The sequence below is a fragment of the Meriones unguiculatus genome, chromosome 20 (genome assembly GCF_030254825.1).
Source record: "Meriones unguiculatus strain TT.TT164.6M chromosome 20, Bangor_MerUng_6.1, whole genome shotgun sequence".
Classification (NCBI taxonomy): domain Eukaryota; kingdom Metazoa; phylum Chordata; class Mammalia; order Rodentia; family Muridae; genus Meriones; species Meriones unguiculatus.
In genome coordinates this window covers 19,574,784-19,594,721 of record NC_083367.1, presented here as the reverse complement: position 1 = coordinate 19,594,721, position 19,938 = coordinate 19,574,784, and the positions used below count along the sequence as shown (strand labels likewise).

Genomic DNA, 19,938 nt, shown 5'->3' with positions numbered 1-19,938 from the left:
TGCTCAGATGTAGCCCATGGGCAGCTCAGTCTCCATGGAGGTTCCCTAGTAAGGGGAGCAGGAGCTGTCTCTGACACAAACTCAGTGGCCGGCTCCTTGATTACCTTTCCTGGCAAGGAGGCCTAACTAAGTCACAGAGAAAAAGGAACCAGACAGTCCTGATGAGACCTGATAGGCTAGGGTTAGATAGTAGGGGAGGAAATCCTCCCCTATCAGTGGACTAGGGAAGGGACATGGGGATGGAAAGGGAGGGAGGATCAGACCAGGAAAAGATGAGGGATGGGGCTATAGCTGGGATACAAAGTGGAAAAAATGTAATAAATAATAATAATAATAAAGAAGAAAATAATTAAAAAGAAAGCAGGCTGAGAAAGCCATTGGACAAAGCCAGTAAGCAGCAAACTTCCATGGTCTCTGCTTTAATTCTTACCTCGAGGTTCCTGCTTGAGTTCCAGCCCTGATTTCTTTCTATAATGGACTATGACCTGAAAGTTGTAAGCTGAATTTAATCCTTTCCTCAACAAGTTGCTTTTGGTCTGTCACACGAATAGAAAGCCACCTAGTACCAACCCCTTGTGTGTGTTATTACTGCTTTCTTTCAGTACTTGAAGTATAACAAACTGGCGTGTGGTAGAGGTGACAGTGTTATTAGTGTTGATAGTCAGTGTTTACTGTTTGTTCTGTAGTAATGATCTGATTTTTAATGAACATGTGTCTATTTAATTCATCAGCTGTATCAGGAGGGGCGCTGTCATTCCATCTTATAGGTAAAGGCATGGGTAGAGAAGAAATTACTTATCCAGGGCTACCAGCACACTGTCTGTGGACTTGGTAGATGTGGGCTTCTGAACTGTTTCTTTTTATGCTCCTGCAGGTGTTTATGTTGGACAGTCAGTGTTCACCAAAGACCCCAAACAACTTCGATCATGCTCAGTCCTGTCAGCTCATCATTGAACTGCCTCCTGATGAGAAAGCAAATGGGCATGCCAAGAAAAGGTATGCTGCTGTAAATTCAGAGAGAGCTTATAAATAAGAAAGCTCATTGTTTCCAATTTTTACCCTTTTTAATCAAAGCTTTAGCTAAGCACACCAATAGCATTTGTGGAATTATTTAGCAAAGGTTTTCATTAAAATGGTAATACTTTTAACTAAATTTCATGCATGTCATGTATGTTATGGAACTACCACGGGCTAGGTGACTGACAATTCAGATGTATTTTCTCACAGTTTTGAAGGCTGAAAGGCAGAGGTCAAAGTCTGGGTTTGATTTGCTCTTTTGGCTTGTAGATGGCTGTCTGGACCTTTCATGATGACTCCTCTTTTTGAATACAGATTTCCTCTATCAAAGGATGTGTGTATACTGAATTGAGAGCCAGTCAATGACTTCATTTTTACTTAATTGCCTTCTTAAATATCCTTCCTGTAAATATGGTCACATTCTGACAAGTGATTAGGAGTGTTATATATGCATTTGGATAGGATACAACCCAGTTCATAAAATGATATGTGTAATAATCTTTTATCTAAAGGTTATCAAAATTTTAAATAAAAGTCAAGACAATCAGTTGTGCTCAGAATCCAATGCCATCCAGGCATCATAACAAGATTGTTTAAAATATAGTAACTACCATACATCAGATTGGTACAGTTCAGATCATTTCAATGAATAATGCATACAACTCTGCTGCCAAGAGGCAAAAATTTTTCTGTCTTACCAGAAAAAAAAGGAAAGTTTCTCTCTTTAAGTACTATCACCCTGCCTGAAAAGTCCTTGTTCCTTGAGTTGGAATCAAAGCTTCGTGGCTTTGCTTCAACACATTAATAATAACAATCGCTTATTTAATACCATGTGAAGGCACAGCAGATAAAATTCAGCTTGCATTTTAACCCATGAGGACAGAGAAGCCATGTGATATTTCTAAGCACCAAGTGGGAAAGCCAGAAGCAAGACAAAGATTTATCAGAGCATAAGACCTCCACACTTCAACACTTTGGGGAGCAAGGTGCTACAATCGGCTAGGGTTTTCATTCCTCCCATTAAAACTTGTGTTTCAATACTAACTTCCCAGATTATGTCTAGAAGGTGGAACCTTTGGTAAGTCATGAGGTTCGAGCCCTTCATGAAAGGGATTGACGACACTGAAATAACACAAGAGTGCTTCCCTTTCACTATGTTAAGAATACAGCCAAAAGTCAGCTACCAGAAAACCCTAACCAGTCCAGCCATACTGATACTCTGTTCTCAGACTTCCTACCTCCAGAACAGTGTGAAATCATCCTCTTTGATTATCAGGCAGCCCAATCTGTGGGATTTATCTATATCAAACTGAACAAAGACAGTTGTTGCTATTGCATAGGCTCTGGGTAATTTGTGTAACAGCTTGTTAATATAGTCATTTGAACACTTATAACCATATAGGTTAAATTTCCAGGGATTATTTTAGCTAAGCATTTCATATACACAAAATACATGGGCTATATATTCAAGTTATGAAATCTGAATAAAAATAAAATATTCATGAGCCTGTCACAAAAAAGAGAACTTTAACAGTATCACAAGTATTTCCCCCAATTCTAGCTCCTGCCTCCCCAACATCATTTTTTTAAGTGGTCTACTTTATACGTTAAAGATAATAAAAAAGGATAAGATAATGCCATGCCTATTGAGGATATTACTGTGAAATAAAGATGAAAGAAAAGTGAGTAAATCTATAAAGGATTTCCCTTCTTAATTTAGTACCTGAATTTGAAGAATTGAAGTACTTAGATGAAATTGGTAGTGTTCTAGTTTCTTTTCTGTTTCTGTGATAATACTTTGGGCCAAAAGTAGCTAGAGAAAGGGTTTATTTGGCTTACACTTCCAGATCATAGTCCATCATTGAAGGAAGTCAGGGCAGGAACTTGAATCCCAAACCATAAATTTGATGGCTATCTCACAGGCTTGTGCTTAACTAACTTCCTTATAACTTCCTGGCCCACCTGCCCAGGAAATGGTGCTGCGCACAGCGAGCTGGAGTTTCCTGTAACAACAAAACTAATCAATACAATCCCTCACAGACATGTCCACTAGATAGGTAGGAGATGGAATGGGGAGGGGAGCAAGGGTGGGTACTAGGCGTAGGTAAAGCGGAGGAGAGACAGCCAGGTGAGAGTGCGGCATCTTTCAGACTTGCCAGAGACTTGGGACAGCAGAGGCTTGCAGGCGTCTATAAGCTGCACCGTAGCTGAGCCTACTGGCAGCAGGGGATATGGAGCCTGAAGTGGCTGCCTCCTGTAGCCAGTGAGGAATAAGGACAGCAACCCACCCACAAAGCTTTCAACCCAATTTGTCCTGCCTACAAGATATGCAGGGACAAAGATGGAGCAAAGACTATGGGAATGGCCAACCAAATACTGGCCTTACTTGAGACCTATCCCATGGGAGAGAACCAATCCCTGACACTATTAATATTACTCTGCTATGATGGTAGACAGGAGCCTAGCTTAACTACTCTGAGAGGCTTCACCTAGCAGCTGATGGAAACAGATGCAGAGACCCACATTAGACAGAGCTCAGGGAGTCCTGTGGAAGAGATGGAAGAACAATTGAGGAAGCCAGAGGGGTCAAGCATGCCACAAGAAGACTTACAGAGTCAGCTAACCTGGGCCCATGGGTGCTCACAGAAACTGAACTATCAACCAAAAAGCATTCCTGGCCTGGTCCTAGGCCCCCGATGTAGGAGATGCATAGTGTGGTCTTCTTGTGGATCCCCAACAACTGAAGCAGGAGCCCTCTCTGACATCCTTTGCATCTTGTGCCCCTAACTGCACTGCCTTGTCTGGCCTCAGTAGGAGAGGATGCCTATTCCTTCAGTCACTTAATGTGCCAAGGCAGATTGATACCCATGGAGGACTTCTCTCTTCTCTAAGGAGAACAAGAGGGAAGAAGGGGGAGAGGGGTGTGTGATGGAAGGAATGGGAGGAGAGGAGGGGATCACAATCAGAAAGTAAAGTGAACAAATAAATTAATAAAAAAAATTATGTATCCACACACAGTTACCTTTGATGAAGTCCACCTTCCCTTCGACATTCTCAGCAAAAACTGAGTCAGGGTGTAGATCCCCTGTGGCTGGCTGGTCACCCCACAGACTTTATCTGAGAGTAATTTTTCAGGCCAGAACTGAGAGTTACCAACCACAGCTTCCATTGATAATGGCAAGCTGAGGGGCCAGAATTAAATTGCTGGCATCCGCCAGTGCTGGTAGCTTCCTGGCATGGGCTTACACCTATTATGGTAAGCATCAGCTAGAGCTGTTGGCTCTAGTGTGGGCTTACTGATAGTGGCAAATCATCTAAAAAATAAAGGGAAGAAGGAAGGGCTGGAAGTCCCCTAAGAGTTCTCACACAACTCATATATTAGAGGGATGTGGTGACCACAAGGGCAACAGGCAGAGCTGTGCTGCACAACAGTATGAGGTCCTCAGGGCGCATAGTCGTCAGGGCTCTGCCTCCTGAGGCAAACACATCCTAGCTGTGGACTGCATTCCATGAGTTCTAGAGCTGTTTTGCGGTTCCTCCTGCCTGGCTCCCAACATACCTTAAAGAAAGTAATTCATTAAAGATACAACTACATAAGCACAATTTATGTTTTATATAGATCAACAAAATAAACAAATAATTGGCGAGTAATAAAAAAAAAGAAATGACTTTAAAATTCAAGTTCATAGTGAGGCAGACTAAAGCAAGAAAATAAGATGGTTGGTCCTAAGCCTGACTCAGTAGTTGATATCTATAATCTCAGCATTTAGGAGGTAGAAGCAGAAGATCAAGAGTTAAGCTCATCCCCATCACGGCATAGCAAGTCTGAGGGCTACTTCAGGGAGTGCCTCAAAAAACATTTGGATGGTATATCTTTTTCAGGAATTTTTTGGCAATATAATTGTATAAGCTATTTTCACAAAATTCTAGAAGTAATGCAAGGAATATCAAACCACAAATCACACAGGTATCTAGGGAGGATTCCTGTGTGATTTGAGGATGCCCTGTCTTGCCTCTCAGTCCCACATGGCTGGCCTAAAAGTCATCTCATAGACATCAAATCAGCATTCAAGGTTTGTGCCATAGTCCTAATGGCCAAATTGGCAATAACTGGTGTGAGTAAATGCTGTTTCCCGGGCTTGTTTTAGAAGGCTATGAGCTACATCACAAATATATTTCTTCGTTTGGTAATGTTAACCCCATAACAGCAGTGTCACAGTATTTTTCAGCACCTAAAGAGTTAACATTTGATTGTTGAGAACTGTCTTGGTGGCAAAGACAAGCCAGTAAGACGTTAGTGTGTGTGTGTGTGTATATGTGTGTGTGTGTGTGTTTAAGAAAACGGTAGATGATTGGCAGGGTTAGGGTATCCTGTCTTATAGTTATACCTATTTTTATTGAAGTGTTGCTTTTATTCCCTATGGCTTGATAACGCAGTATCTTAACTGATAGTCTACATCTCTCGGATTTTAAAAAGAGCCAGGAATTCTATCAGCCATAATTAGACTGGAAGTTTGCCCCTTTAAAGACAGATATTAAAGGGCTGGCACTATGGCTCAGCAGGTAAAGGTGGTTACAGCCAGGTTTGATGACCTAAGTTAGGTCCCCTGTGCCCTCGGGGTTGCAGAAGTAGAGAAATGAATCCCACAAGTTGTCCTCTGACATCCACATGCAGCATGCACACACATGTAAGTAAAACTAATGAAACACAAATTTAGTTTGGTGCTGCACACGTTCTGCAATGGACCATGCCTGCCTTGTGTGAAAAAAGGAAAAAGGCAGAAAGCCACTAACCAGTCCGTCTTTGCGTTTGAAGCGTTTCTTTCAGGGAGATCGTGGTGAGCTTGCTCTCTCACCAAGTACTGCTCCAGAACCTGTATGATGTCCTGCTGGAAGAGTTTGTGAAGGGCCCCTCTCCAGGAGAGGAGAAGACCGTCCAAGTGCCAGACACCAAGCTGGCCGGCTTCCTCAGATACATCTCCATGCAGAACCTGGCCGTGATATTTGACCTGCTGCTGGACTCCTACAGGACTGCCCGGGAATTTGACACGAGCCCAGGGCTGAAGTGCCTGCTGAAGAAAGTGTCTGGCATAGGAGGAGCAGCCAACCTCTACCGCCAGTCCGCCATGAGCTTTAACATTTACTTTCATGCCCTGGTTTGCGCTGTCCTCACAAACCAAGAAACCATCACAGCTGAGCAAGTGAAGAAGGTCCTTTTCGACGAGGAGGAGAGAAGCTCGGATTCCTCCCAGCAGTGCTCATCTGAGGATGAAGACATCTTTGAGGAGACGGCGCAGGTGAGCCCCCCAAGAGGCAAGGAGAAAAGGCAATGGAGGGCACGCCTACCTTCACTTAGCGTGCAGCCAGTGAGCAACGCAGACTGGGTGTGGCTGGTCAAGAGGCTGCACAAGCTGTGCATGGAGCTGTGCAACCAGTACATCCAGATGCACCTGGACCTAGAGAGCAGCTTGGAGGAGCCACCTGCCTTCAAGGGTGACCCGTTCTTCATCCTCCCCTCCTTCCAGTCGGAATCGTCCACTCCATCTACTGGTGGCTTCTCCGGGAAAAACACACCCTCCGAAGATGACCGCAGGGAGCACCTAAGTGAGCCTCTGAGCCTGAGGGTGGGCAGCGGGGACATGCTGATGCTGCCACCCAGCCCCAAGACAGAGAAGAAAGATCCTGGCCGCAAGAAAGAGTGGTGGGAAAGTGCAGGGAACAAGATTTGCACCATGGCCGCTGACAAGACCATCTCAAAGCTGATGACTGAGTACAAGAGGAGGAGGCAGCCGCATAACCTGCCCCCCTTCCCCAAGGAAGTCAAAATGGACAAGAAAGGGGAGGCCCTGGGTCCCCCGGGTCCTGATTCCCCGCTGCTTCAGCGGCCACAGCATCTCATAGACCAAGGGCAGATGCGCCATTCTATCAGCGCAGGCCCAGAGCTGCTGAGGCAAGAAAGGAGACCCCGCTCAGGCTCCACCGGAAGCTCCTTAAGTGTCTCAGTACGAGATGCAGAGGCACAAATCCAGGTGAGTTCCTACTATCTGTTTTCTGGGTTGTAGTTACCAGAAAATGTCCTCCTTGCAGAGTCTGCATACCCAAAAGATATGATGGAAACCAAGGACAGATGCTGAGGATGTAGCTCAGGTGGCTGAGTGGCATTCCTGGTTTAGATTAAAATAAAATTTTAAAGTATCCAGTAACTGTGAGATAGATGTTTATGCTTTAGCAGATAAGTTTCTTGGTGAATGCTGAAATCTTAATTGCTTTTTCATGTGTTGGAGTTTTAATGATTTTAAATCTTCTCCCAAATTAATGTAGAATTATCCCAAGTAATCCAGATGTTTTTGCAGAGAGCTGGTTAAATTATCAAATGCTCTGCAGACGTTTTTCATGCTAGAGGATTCTCTGCCCATCCTCCATTATGTGAAGTAAAAACTAGTTTATTATTAAAGGTCTTTAAATTTTTTAGAACTAAATCCTGAGCAAACCATTTACAGATTTCCAAAGCTTAACAGCAATGCCATGCAAAGGCATGAGATAGCCAGTAACTCTCTTACATCCTTTCTCATAGGCATGGACCAACATGGTGCTAACAGTCCTCAATCAGATTCAGATCCTTCCAGACCAGACCTTCACTGCTCTCCAACCAGCAGTGTTCCCATGCATCAGCCAGCTGACCTGTCATGTGACTGACATCAGAGTCCGTCAAGCTGTGAGGGAATGGCTGGGAAGAGTTGGCCGTGTCTATGATATCATCATTTAGAGGAGTCAAATCCTGAGGGAATACTTATGGTCATCCAGCCTGTCCATCTAGCTGATTGCATTTTCTCTACCCACCATCCCAGTCCAACTAGGTCTCTGAGAAACTAGTTCTTTGAGACCTAGTAACAAAACTTTTCCAATCTCTCCCTAATTAATCAGCCTTGGGATAGTCTGTATGCCAAAGCAGTATCCAAGTGTCACAGTGATCTCTGGCCTTGCATATTATTACAGAAGAGTCTTCATTCCTTCATACATTTTGAAATCTAAAGTTAACTTCCGAGTGCATTTGCTTGCAGTATTATAACCAAATAAGTTTGTTTTCAACAACTTTCTTTTGGAAGCTCAAGGCTGATCCATTTCATCCATCATTTTCAAAATCAATGTAAGTCCTAAGAAAACATTTGCTGGTTAGGGAAGCTCTGATATACATTCATATATCTATCACCAGACACAATTAATCAGAAGAATTTTTATATTCTGATTATAGGTTGGGAAGGAAGCTGCAAAAAACTTTTTCAATGTTCTAATCAAGAAAGAAATGACTTCTAAAATAGATTCAGGAACATTTCAACATTATTATTAAGCTTTTTAGATTTTCATGTTAATATTCACAAATTCCCCAGGTAAGGTACTGTTGTGCCTTTATGTGTCTGTTTTTAAAGGAAGGAAATTCTTTCCTGGCATGATTTTAAAGTCTGTGACTTGACAGAACTTAACACGAAGCACCCAGTGGTGCACACTGTCACAAAACTCGACACTGACTACCCGTGAGTCTTTGCTTCTGTTTCCAAGACAGACAAAGTAAAGAAAGAAAAATGGTGCCTTAGTCTTTGTTGCACAGATATTTCTTTGTTGCACAGATATGCCCTACAATTATTTGAACAATAAGGTATGACACCAAGTTTTAAGAAAGATTAAGATACATATTATATCAGTATTCTTTGGAGGAAAGCAATTCAGAGTCCTCCATTTGGTGAGCAAACTTCTCAGGGGAGGGGCAAGAAGTATGGGATGGGGAGACAGCTGGAAGGGGTGGGCTAGGGGACTGTGATAGAATCATTGTAAATCTTCAACTATGATATAATTGTGAAATGATGGTGTCAGTTATACATACTATAGACTGAATGGGAAGGGACACAATGAATTTAGAAAACTATTTTTTTTATATATAAAATACTTCTCTCTGGCAGATTTACTCTCTTTTAACTCATTTAGACCAGTATTTTAATTGGAAATTTCTTTTTCTAAGTATTATTTAGAAAATGAATTGAACTATAGAACCATATCTATTGGAGATTAGGAATTGAGCCTGTACATTCTTAGGAACCATTGAGCTCCCACAGAGCCCTTACCACAATATATTTTATATTCCTTACATTATAACAGTGACTAAAGCTTTTAAGACAAGCCTACTTACATGCTATAGTGTAAGATTAGTTACTGAGGCATATATGACATTTAACCAGTGCCTAAAAATGTATTCATACGTCATCCTCTAAAAATGAAACTTCCCCTCTTCCGTATTAAAGGAGTTAATAGGGGTTGAACTTTATCCAGTGATAATATTCCTAAATGTTGCCCCCCCCCCCCCATGAGAACTACATAAATATCTACAAGGTCAAAGCAAAGTTCTTTGGCTTGTTTGGAAGGTCAAAAAAAAAAATCCCAGTTATTCAGCATCCCACCTAAGCAGATCACAGAACCTACAAGACATTTTCCTAGTCCCACAAAGCAATCTCTGCCTTCAGAGACAGTGATTTAATTTGAGTGATAATTGACGCTTAAAACCTGATCTAAATATGTTTTGGTTTCTCTGTCTTTTAGTATTGGGAATCAAACCAGGGCTCATGCAAGCCACACCGATGTTCTTCATTACTGAGCTGTATCCCTATCTCTTAACTTTTGAATACAAAATGAATTATTTTACCTACAATGCTAGATTTTATATACCTGGTAAGTGTAGTTTAGAGTTAAAAATTTTGCTTTGTTTTGTTTTACTCAACAAAAGCAGTATACCCTAATTGTTTTTGTTTGTAGATTCTTTGGGGGATCTGTTCTTGGTCAGCCAGGGAGCACCACAGCTTACTAGAAAGAGATCTTCTTCAGTGAACCATATCACAGAGTTACAGCATGTCACAAAATGTGACCTTTCATGAAGTACAAATATCCCAGAAGTATGTTAGTTATTTGTTCTGAAATAAGAACCCATTTTCCCACAGACTGACTACAGAAGCAGACAAGACTAGTTTGTGAAAGTGTTCTCTAACATCCTGATAGTGGAGTTTGAGAATTAAAAAGATAAGATGTACCTAGCTTTTTACCTGCGATGTTGTAAATATTGCCATATCCTCTCATCAGTCCTTCGTGAGTCCATTCCAAGTCCCACATGGTTCTTAGACCACCTCCAAAGCCCTCTGCACTCCAGAAGACTTCAGCATCCTTCACAGTGTAATGAAAGAGAAGCATTTGTAGTTTCAAATGGAATATTGCTCAGTGCCAAGTAATGGCCAGTGAGTAGGACTTCAGTTCAATTGTTCTGCATGTAGAAGGAAAGACAGGTAATTAGGAGCTTGGATGGACAAAGGCCCCTTCATTCACTTACCAGTCAGTTCCTTTCAGTTTCTAGTCCCTGCCTTTCTTTCTTTACCCCTGACTTCTTTCACTCCTTCAGTCTCTGAGTGGGCCCCATGTTTTTTCCCTATACACTTAGGCTGAAGATCACAGTCAAAGTGGGCTTTTGAGCTTTAAAACAGTCATTAGGCCTGCATGTACAGAGGTAAGCAGAACATGATTTTACATGTTGCTTTTAGTCGCTTGTATTTACCACCAATAATGTATTTCTTGAAGTTGAGATATTTTTCTTCTTTTCTGCATCAAGAAACAATCAACTTAGCACCACATAAATCAGGCATGATACTGCATAGGAATCATCCCCTCATGGTGCACACCCATAATCCTGGTATTCAGGAGATAAAAGCAGGATGGTAGAAATTCAAAGGCATCCTCAGCTACACAGGAAATCTGAAGCCAGCCTGGGCTACATGAAAGCCTGTAAAGCAAGATATCAGGTTTACTGGTGAAAGGTTCATAAATTGTTCACAGAGCTTATCTTAGCTCCTGCAGCTCTCAGCCAGATTTTAAAGATATTTAAGACTTGTTTTCTTCCCTTTGTTCTAAAATTAGAACACATTTTAACATTTTAGGTTATTTACTAACTAACCACAAGGACCTGGGAAAATGTTAACAGACATTACAGCTCATATAAAAATATTTTAAATCAAGCCAGACACATACCCATAATCCCAGCAGAGGAAAGGATACGGAAACAAGAGGATTGTAGTGAGTTTAAGGCCAATTTGAGTGAGTTCCAGGACAGCATGGGCTACAGTGTAAAACCCTGTGTCAAAACACAAATGTTAATTTCCAAAGTACTTTTAACTTAAAGTTCCTGGTATGACGATCAACACAGGCTTCTTGTTAAAAAAAAAATACTTCTGCAGTCAATGGAGAGTGTCCAATAGCCTTAACTACAGGAAGGTAACACAGTAACTCAGTGAAGATTCATATTCTCCCCAAATAGAGAATGGAACTGCTGAGATAGGAATGGTTCCTTTTTAAATAGGAAATCTATGGGTGGAGGGATGGCTCAGGGTTGTTAAGAGCACTTTCTGCTCTTACAGAAGGCTCAGGTTTGGTTCTCAGTACTCACATGATGGTTCATAACTATCTCTAATTCCAGTGTCAAGGAATATGATGACTTCTTCTGATCTTGGAGGGCACTAGGCATACACATGGTATGCAGACATACAAGGAAATACTCATAAACATAAAGTAAAAATAGTTGCTTAAAGAATTAAAATCTGTTATTAGTCCCACCAACTAAACAGAGTGAAGACTTTTGTTTAAAGCTGGTAACAGCAGGAAAGAAATGCCACTGGGTGCCACTGAACGGGGGCCTTCTTATAGTAACTTTAGGAAACCTTCTAGTTAAGAACCTTTTTCTAGTTAAGATAAGTTCACAGACCCAAGATAACAAATAAAAGGCAAAGTTATTTTCAGAGAAATGTCTATGAGTCGAAAGACCACATGCTTCCACAGATATCTGAGATGTCATTGCTGAGCAAGCTCTGCAGCATTAGAGAACAGGAAAATTGCAAGACCTTTGTTGGATGGTTAAAATGAAAATATGTAGTTGGTAGATCCATCTGGAGTATTATATGTATTTTTATGATAAGACTCAAAAGTAATGCCTTTATAATAGAAACATAAAGGATATCAACATCTAAGCCTTAATTCTAAAGGAAACATTTAGTGTTACATTAAAAAAATCTAGTAACATTAGAGAGAAACAATGGTACTGCCTTGCCTGGCTGACTGTACGAGCATAGAAATAAGGCAGCCCGCATGTGCAGGGGCATATATAATTTGTGAACTTTTTCACATATCATTTAATCAACAAAGTGTCCAGTAGCCTATGGAGCCCCTTTGCCAACTTCTCTGACAATATATACAAATCCTCTGAAAAGGAAAGAATTTGTCCAAGATGGACCTAAGTTTCAGGTAGAACAGTATCTGTAGGATCATGTACCACACCCCAACATTTCTATTTGTTCCATAGGTGAGGAAAGATGCAGAGACTTCAGAGATCTGCAGTAACATAAGGACACAAACATGTTTGGGAACCACTTAGTGGCAACCAAAAAGATTTAGCATGACCCTACAGTGGTAAAAACATCTTTAAGAATTTTTATTAAAACTATGAGCTTGATATTTGGAATGAATTATAAAATTGGTGGAGTTGGATTTATAATTATGCCCTCTTGGAAAAAAAGTCCTCCTTATTCATAGAACAATCTAGAAAATGTTTGTTTTAAAGAAATGTCCTTGCTCTGGCTCTCTTATAGTGTTTGCAATTGATATAAAAGTAACTAAAAATATCATTAAAATTTTGGAATAGAAACACCGTTTAAATGTTCAAAATATAAACAGATTACTTTAGGAAAAACAGACAAAAAGAAAAAATATCATACATATCCAAGCTTGTTCATAAGAAACTAAGCTGGGAACAATGCTTAGTTTCCTTATAAACATGGCAGTACAAAACCACTATGACATCAGTAGCACCATACAAAACTGTTAATTGATCTTTACATCATCACACAGAGAAGAAGGGACTGGCTGGCCTCAGCAGTCAAGGTCCTATCCAGTTGAGGTCCTTCAAATCTCAGTAACTGTTTGTTATTGTGAGTTCCTGTCCTGGTGGTTGAGTCAATGGTATTTTCTTTTGTCTGAAGAACAGTGCTTCTCAAACTTTAGCATGCATCTGAATTCACCTAAAGCTTTTCAATCACAGATGCCCAATTTCCGATTCTGTACATTTGGCAATTTGCCTTTCTGGCAAGCTCCCAGATGAAGCCACTTCTGCTGATCTGGGAACTAGAGGCTAGAAATCAGTTACTTTCAGGTCAGCCTGACATATCAAGCACTGACCTGAACTGACCCATTGGCGGACAGATTGGGGTGAGATTACTTACAACATTCCAGTTCACCTTTCCCAGTTTTATTATACCAACCATTGGCTCTTACACCCTAGAAGACAATGAATGTATATGTTCTATGGAACAGTGAGATAAATCTAAGCTTCTCATCTTTGTATTTATAAACATTAATTCTACAAATTATTGTTTGTATCCTACTGACCCTTTGATTTGTATGTAAGGTGGTTTAAATTCATGTGGTATTTGCATCCCTTTCTATATAATTTTAATGAGATGTTTCTGTGTATGGCTCCATTACAGCCTGGCTCCTGGCTTACAGAGATTTTTGAGTAGTTGTGTGCTTTCTAGTTACATCATGTCTTGGATTGGTCATTAACATATCAGCATTTCAAAATGCTATGATGCTTTTTATGGTACTTTTGTCTTTCACTTAACTGTGTGATGTAAATTAGTATTTTAGTTTCATGTTTATCTATAAAGTGTCTATTAAATGGCTTTGTGGAAATTTTCAAAATGAAATAATTCCGTTTGAGCAGTAGGTATGCCTGTCTTGACTTTCAGTAAATATTGTGTTTATAAAGATATCTGCACAATGTAAACTAACTCTCATTCCACGTGATGGGACATATAGGAAAGTCAATCTATGATCTAGTAAAATTAACCCAAATACAGATGAGGCCTTAGTTTATGTTTTAACTCTTTGCTCAGTTAATTAGCCTTAGAAATTAATTTTTGATTGAAACATAAGGACCTTTTAACAGGAAGAGGAGAGATTGATAATCCATGTTTTTTTGTTAAATTCAACACACAAATAAAAGAAAAATCTATTCATGGAATTCCAGCTACTTAGGAGGCTGAGGCAGGAGGATCATAAGTTCAAGACTCGCCTGGACAACATAGTGAGATTCTGGCTCAAAAATAAATGAGTGAATAAATAGACATGAATGAAAAAAGTAGAGCACACAAGGAATGATTTAGGATAAAAATAATTAAGTATTCTAAATATTTATAAATTATATTAATTTATATTATTCTTACTGACCCAATAAAGTTTAAATACTTTTGTTTAACAGATATTTTGACATAGTTTAGATTAGACTGTTATTTGAAGAGAAAGCAATCATTCTAGGTGCTTGAATTAGTGAAAGCATTATCAACAGAGTGTTAATGATGTTAAGGATTCAAGTCTTTTACTTTGTGGTTAAAAATAATTGGGGATAGTTCCTTTTCATTTCCCATAACAATTTAAAAATTATGCATGTAGTTCCTTTAATTCTGATTTCAATTACATTTTAAAACTCAAGCTCTGCAAATAATTTATTTCCAAATTGTTTCATCAATTGTTGCCAAAAAAAAAGGAGGAGGGAGGACCTGAGCCAATCTACATTTTGTCTTAGACCTAAGGAGGTTTAAGCCCTTGATACTCACATCTACCAGTGACTGTCCACACCCACCTCAGGCCTTTGTTCACCCTCTGCTGCTGTTTCCTCTGTAGTTCTTTCCTCTGGTCCATTTTGAAATCAATATGATAGCAGTCAGTTTCTTTTTATGTACCTACTTTAGTCAAAGATGACTGTTTTGGCCATTTGGGTTTCTCTTCTATTGAGACCCTGTGGTTAGAATATTCATTGTAGCCTGATAGGGTAGGAGGAAGTACCTATAGGGAAAGGTTACTTTTTATTCTTGGGTTTTTTGTGGGAGTGGGGGAATGTTGGGAGCTAAAACTCAATGTTTATTCCCCTAACCATGCCAAAAGACTTCTATTTTGCAATGATTTTCTAAGAGGAATAAACAAACAAATTAAGTTTTAGACAGTTCCCCTACTCTCATTCCCATTTGATATAAAGCCAATAGCTAGAATTTTATCCATTCTTATATTATACCAAAGAATGAATTTATTTTCATTAAAAATATAAATGAATGAAGTATAGTCATAATGATTGAGTAGATTTACCATTTTACCTATAAGATGGAAAATTCATCCTTGCAACCAATTCACCAGGAGCCTTGAATGATTTTGTTTACTCCAAAAGCCTTGTCAAGGAACTATCATTTTCTTTTGACTTATTATTTACCTACATTTACAAAGTTCTGAAAACCATTCTCCTTCAGGTGTTGATGTAACTGTTTGATATAATCTGTCAGATTGCCATTTTCTGTGTCTCTGTAAGCAAGCTTGCAAGTGTATTTTGTGTATATTTTATTTGAAGGAAAAACAAATTCTAAAGAGAAAATATTTTAAAAGATATTGTATTTATGTCACTTGTATTGTAGAATAAAGATTCAAATGCATCAAAAATCTGATGTGGGAAGTAATTTTCTTCACTTAATCTATTTATTTGTATAAATAGCATGTATAAATAAAATACTCTGCTCAAAAAAGTAGATCCCTTTTCTAAGACATTTTTTTTAATTCTGAAAAAGTATCTTTTACAGTCAATCTTATCAGAGATATAAGCCCCACTAATCATTCTATCTAGAAGAGAAACTTGCAAAATCATATACCACTATATTTGTAGGTATCAGAGGAATACTGGAGTGAAATCATGAATGTCGATAGCACACTTTAATTTTTTTCATAATAGATATCAACACATTTTCATAAGTTATAAGAATAGGATATCAAATTCTCATAGTATAATTTGTTGATGTTAAAGGACTGTTATTACCTTTATTCATACACAAAACTCATTATTATTAGTAGTAGTGGTAGTAGTAGCTGTGTTCATTGAAAAGAAAAACGTAGCCACTTCTCACTATCTTAAACCAAACTGTGTTTAAGATTGTTTAAAGCCGCCATAAAAGGATAAGCATAGGAATCACCGGGGTATCAGCATAGATAACAGGTAAGAAAGACAAAAAGACATACAAAATGCTACGAAAATAGAGCATGTGTTTATGGAACCTTCAGTTGTTCTAGTATACCCTGTGCATCACTATGACTTGTGTCATCACCAGTACCACGAAAATTAGCCTCTTTTATCAAAGATTAATTGAAACTGAATACTTATATTCTTTGCATAACCATATCACAAACAGAAGGATGATAAATAAAGACAGTTCTACTGTGAAGAGCAGAAATGGTCTTGGGCCAGGCAGTGGTGGCACACACCTTTGATCCGGCATTTGGGAGGCAGAGGCAGGCGGATTTCTGTGAGTTTCAAGGCCAGCCTGGCCTACAGAGTGAGTTCAGGACATCTGTTATACAGATAAACCATGTCTCTAACCCCCCCTCCCCAAAAAAAGGAAGGAAGGAAGGAAGGAAGGAAGGAAGGAAGGAAGGAAGGAAGGAAGGAAGGAAGGAAGGAAGGAGAAAGAAAAAGGAAGAAAAAAGAAAGGGTCTGGACAATACTTGGCTACTTCAAGTACAAGTGGCCTGTCTTCCCTACCTCAAAAGGTGTTTTTGAAAAATGAAGAGAGAGATAGGAAGACTTGGAGGGAACAGGAGCTCCACAAGGAGAGCAACAGATCAAAAAATTCTGGGCACAGGAGACTTTTCTGAGACTGATATTCCAACCAAGGAGCATGCATGGAGATAACCTAGAACCCCTAAAACCATTGAACAGATGTAGCCCATAGTAGCTCAGTCTCCAAGTGGGTTTCCTGGTAAAGGGAACAGGAACTGTCTCTGACAGGAACTCAGTGGCAGTGGCTGACTCTCTGATTACCTCCCCATGATGGGGTAGCAGCTTTACCAGGCCACAGAGGAAGGCAATGCAACCAGTCCTGATGAGACCTGACAGGCTAGGGTCTGAGGGAAAGGGAGGAGGACCTCCCCTATCAGTGGACTTGGAGAGGCTCATGGGAGGAGATGAGGGAGGGAGAGTGGGATTGAGAGGGGCTGAGGAAGAGCACTACAGTGGGGATACAAAGTGAATAAACTGTAATTTATAAAAATATAAATAAATTTTTAACAAGTATAAGAAAATGAACACTTAATGGTAGTGTTCTGTACCTGCTAGTGCCTAGTAAACACTGTACTTTTTATAGGACAATGATGAGTTTATAAATAGCATCAGTGTTTTATGGGTTGTTTTACATTTGAAATGTATGCACATATTATATCCTTGGAATTCATACCTATCATAGTTAATCTTCAATGTGATTGGAGTTAGATTCAACATGGGAAAACATTTGTCTATGTGTGTGGGTGAAGGTTTCAAGAAAGGTTTGACTGTTTATTTTGGCTCATAGTTTAAGGAGATATCATCCATCATGGAGGGAAAACAGTGTCAATAGGAGCAGGAGAGGGATGGGCACATTGCATCCACAGTTTGGAAGTACAGAAAGGTAAATACTATTGCTCAGCTCTCTCTGTCTTATTTCTTTAAACTGGATCCCCAGCCTAAAGGATCTGAACACCACCCATTGTCTTCGTTAGTTAAGCCTTGTTCCTATGGTGATTTTAAATTTAACAAGGAAAATAGCCACTACATCACCCATGATTATGCCCAAGACAGAAAGCTTAACATTCTCCTCTCATCTGTAAAGCAGAACTCTCCAATAAAACATTTTGCAGACAAATTCAAATAGTAAATCCTCCACTTGTTGGTATCCAGCAATGAATACACTGTGTGCAAAAATCTAGATGCATTTTTTAAAGCAGAGACTTAATATGCTTTAAACAGTTTTCTTATGATCAAAGATTGTGTTATAATATAGCTCTCATAAGTATTTCACGAGTGATTAGAAAATTCACTTTCCCATGTAGTTTTAAAGTAGATTCATGAGCAAGTGAAAATAAAACTGAAGTTTGGTGCAATCCCGTGGCTTTTCCATATTGACCGGCATCCCTGCCATCTCAAGCCTTTGAAAGCCTCTTGTTTCCCCCCTGCCCCCCGTTTGTTTACTGATAGAGTCCTTGTTATAGCATCCAGTTATTTGTGTCCCAAGTCTGGCCTTGGAACTTAATCCTGTTGTGCAAAATGTTTTGTTGTCAGAAAAATGAACTCTCCAGTTTATTGATCTCATTCAAACTCAAAAGGTTGTAATAGCATAGTTAAATCCCAGCATTCATCACAAGATTCTAAATCCTTTTTAAGTACTGGGAATGGAAAGTCTCTACTGCAACATGAAAGGATCAAATGTCCAACAGTTCAGAGCTGAGAACTTGAGTGCCAAGCTTGATTCACTTTAATAGGGCTTCCTGGTCTTCTTTCTATCAGCATGGCATTTACTACCCTGAACTGTTATAACTCCAACAAATCATGCAAGGAATTGAAGTGGCCCTCTATAACAGAGAATAGATTAACTGTGAAGAAAATGAATTAGATATCAAATGTGAAAGAAAAGGTTTCTCCCAACTCAACTTGAAAACATGAGAATTTAGGCTAACTTGCAAATTATAGAAGAAAGATATTATTGGCTACAGAGTAGCTTAAAGTTAGTGTCTCAAGGTTTGCGTGAAGCTACTCCTCCCAGAGCCATCAAGCCAGGGAATACTTGTCCTTTTCTAAAGTAACAATGAGTTATAAAATAATACTCTCATGAAGCTTCAGCAAGGATTCTTCTCAATCAGAAGGGATATATTTTAAAAATACCTCACATCAAACCTATTTAGAAATTCTTCTTGTAAAACCAAATAGAGCGTCACTAATGTCTCAACCCCTTTGGGGGTGAGGGTCAAAAGACCCTTTCACAGGGGTTGCATATCAAATATCCTGCATATCAGATGTTTGTTTTATGACTAATAACAAGTAGTAAAATTATAGTTATGGAATAGAAACAAAATAATTTTATGTTTGTGGTCACCACAACATGAGAAACTATATTAAAGCAGCATTAGGAAGGTTGAGAACTAACCTAATCTAGGCATAACCAAAAACAAACAAACAAACAAACACAACCTTTGAGCAGCAAAGTTTAGATCCCTACCCACTAGGCATCATCCTATTTGGGAAATACAGCCATGTTGGTTTACCCCAGGCTTCAGCCTCCATTGTGCTAAGCCTCCATCAATGACACTTTTCATCTACTCTCTGCCAGAGGCCCATTTCCTCTTTTTACTTGGCTAATCAGATAAAGACACTTCCAGTTCCATGTGAATTACAGTCATATACTGCCTCAGAACATCAGGGTGTTTTGCTCTATGATCTTCCTATGGATTATGACAGATTTATGCCAGGTTATAGTGTCAGGCTCCATCAATGCCAAAGCTCATCTCTACTTACAAACTTCTCCCACCCCAGCTGAACTACCCAGATGGTCTCAGATGTTACTGTTCCTAAAAATGAACAGTCTTTGATCATTAAATTTGTTGGTTTCCAGATGCTTGTCTCCATTGTTTAAATAAAAAAGCTCAGTTGTTCTGTGTCAGGATATACACCGTAAGTACAAATTGAAAAATCATCCAAGTTGATAATATTGGCTTCAAATTAGAGAAGTTTTCAAAAAGTAAAAAGAGAACAAACAATGTTTAGAGAAGGAATGGATAAAATTTAAATACATTAGTTTTCTACCCAGGTCAGCTCCTCATAGTGAATATAAGTCAGCGCTTTAGATATCTGTGATTGATAACAATTATGCTAATGTCTATCCTAAAATGTTTACCAATATTGACAATGGTTTTTACAAAAACTGATGTATAAATTGTCAACCTGATTTAGCACTACAAATTAACCAAGTGAATAAGAAATAAATCTGGGTAAATTATATTCAT

The 19,938-nt window shown here is 39.3% G+C and overlaps 1 protein-coding gene across 1 annotated transcript in view; it reads left to right on the top strand.

The window, feature by feature from the left end:
* Positions 1-15,024, top strand: part of Arfgef3 (ARFGEF family member 3) — a 169,006-nt gene extending 153,982 nt beyond the window's left edge. The window contains exons 32-34 of the mRNA XM_021658764.2: positions 875-996; positions 5,834-7,046; positions 7,592-15,024. Coding sequence (XP_021514439.2) covers positions 875-996; positions 5,834-7,046; positions 7,592-7,783 — 1,527 coding nt within the window. The 3' untranslated portion in view covers positions 7,784-15,024. The remainder of the gene's footprint in view (positions 1-874; positions 997-5,833; positions 7,047-7,591) is intronic.
* The last annotated feature ends 4,914 nt before the right edge of the window (positions 15,025-19,938 follow it).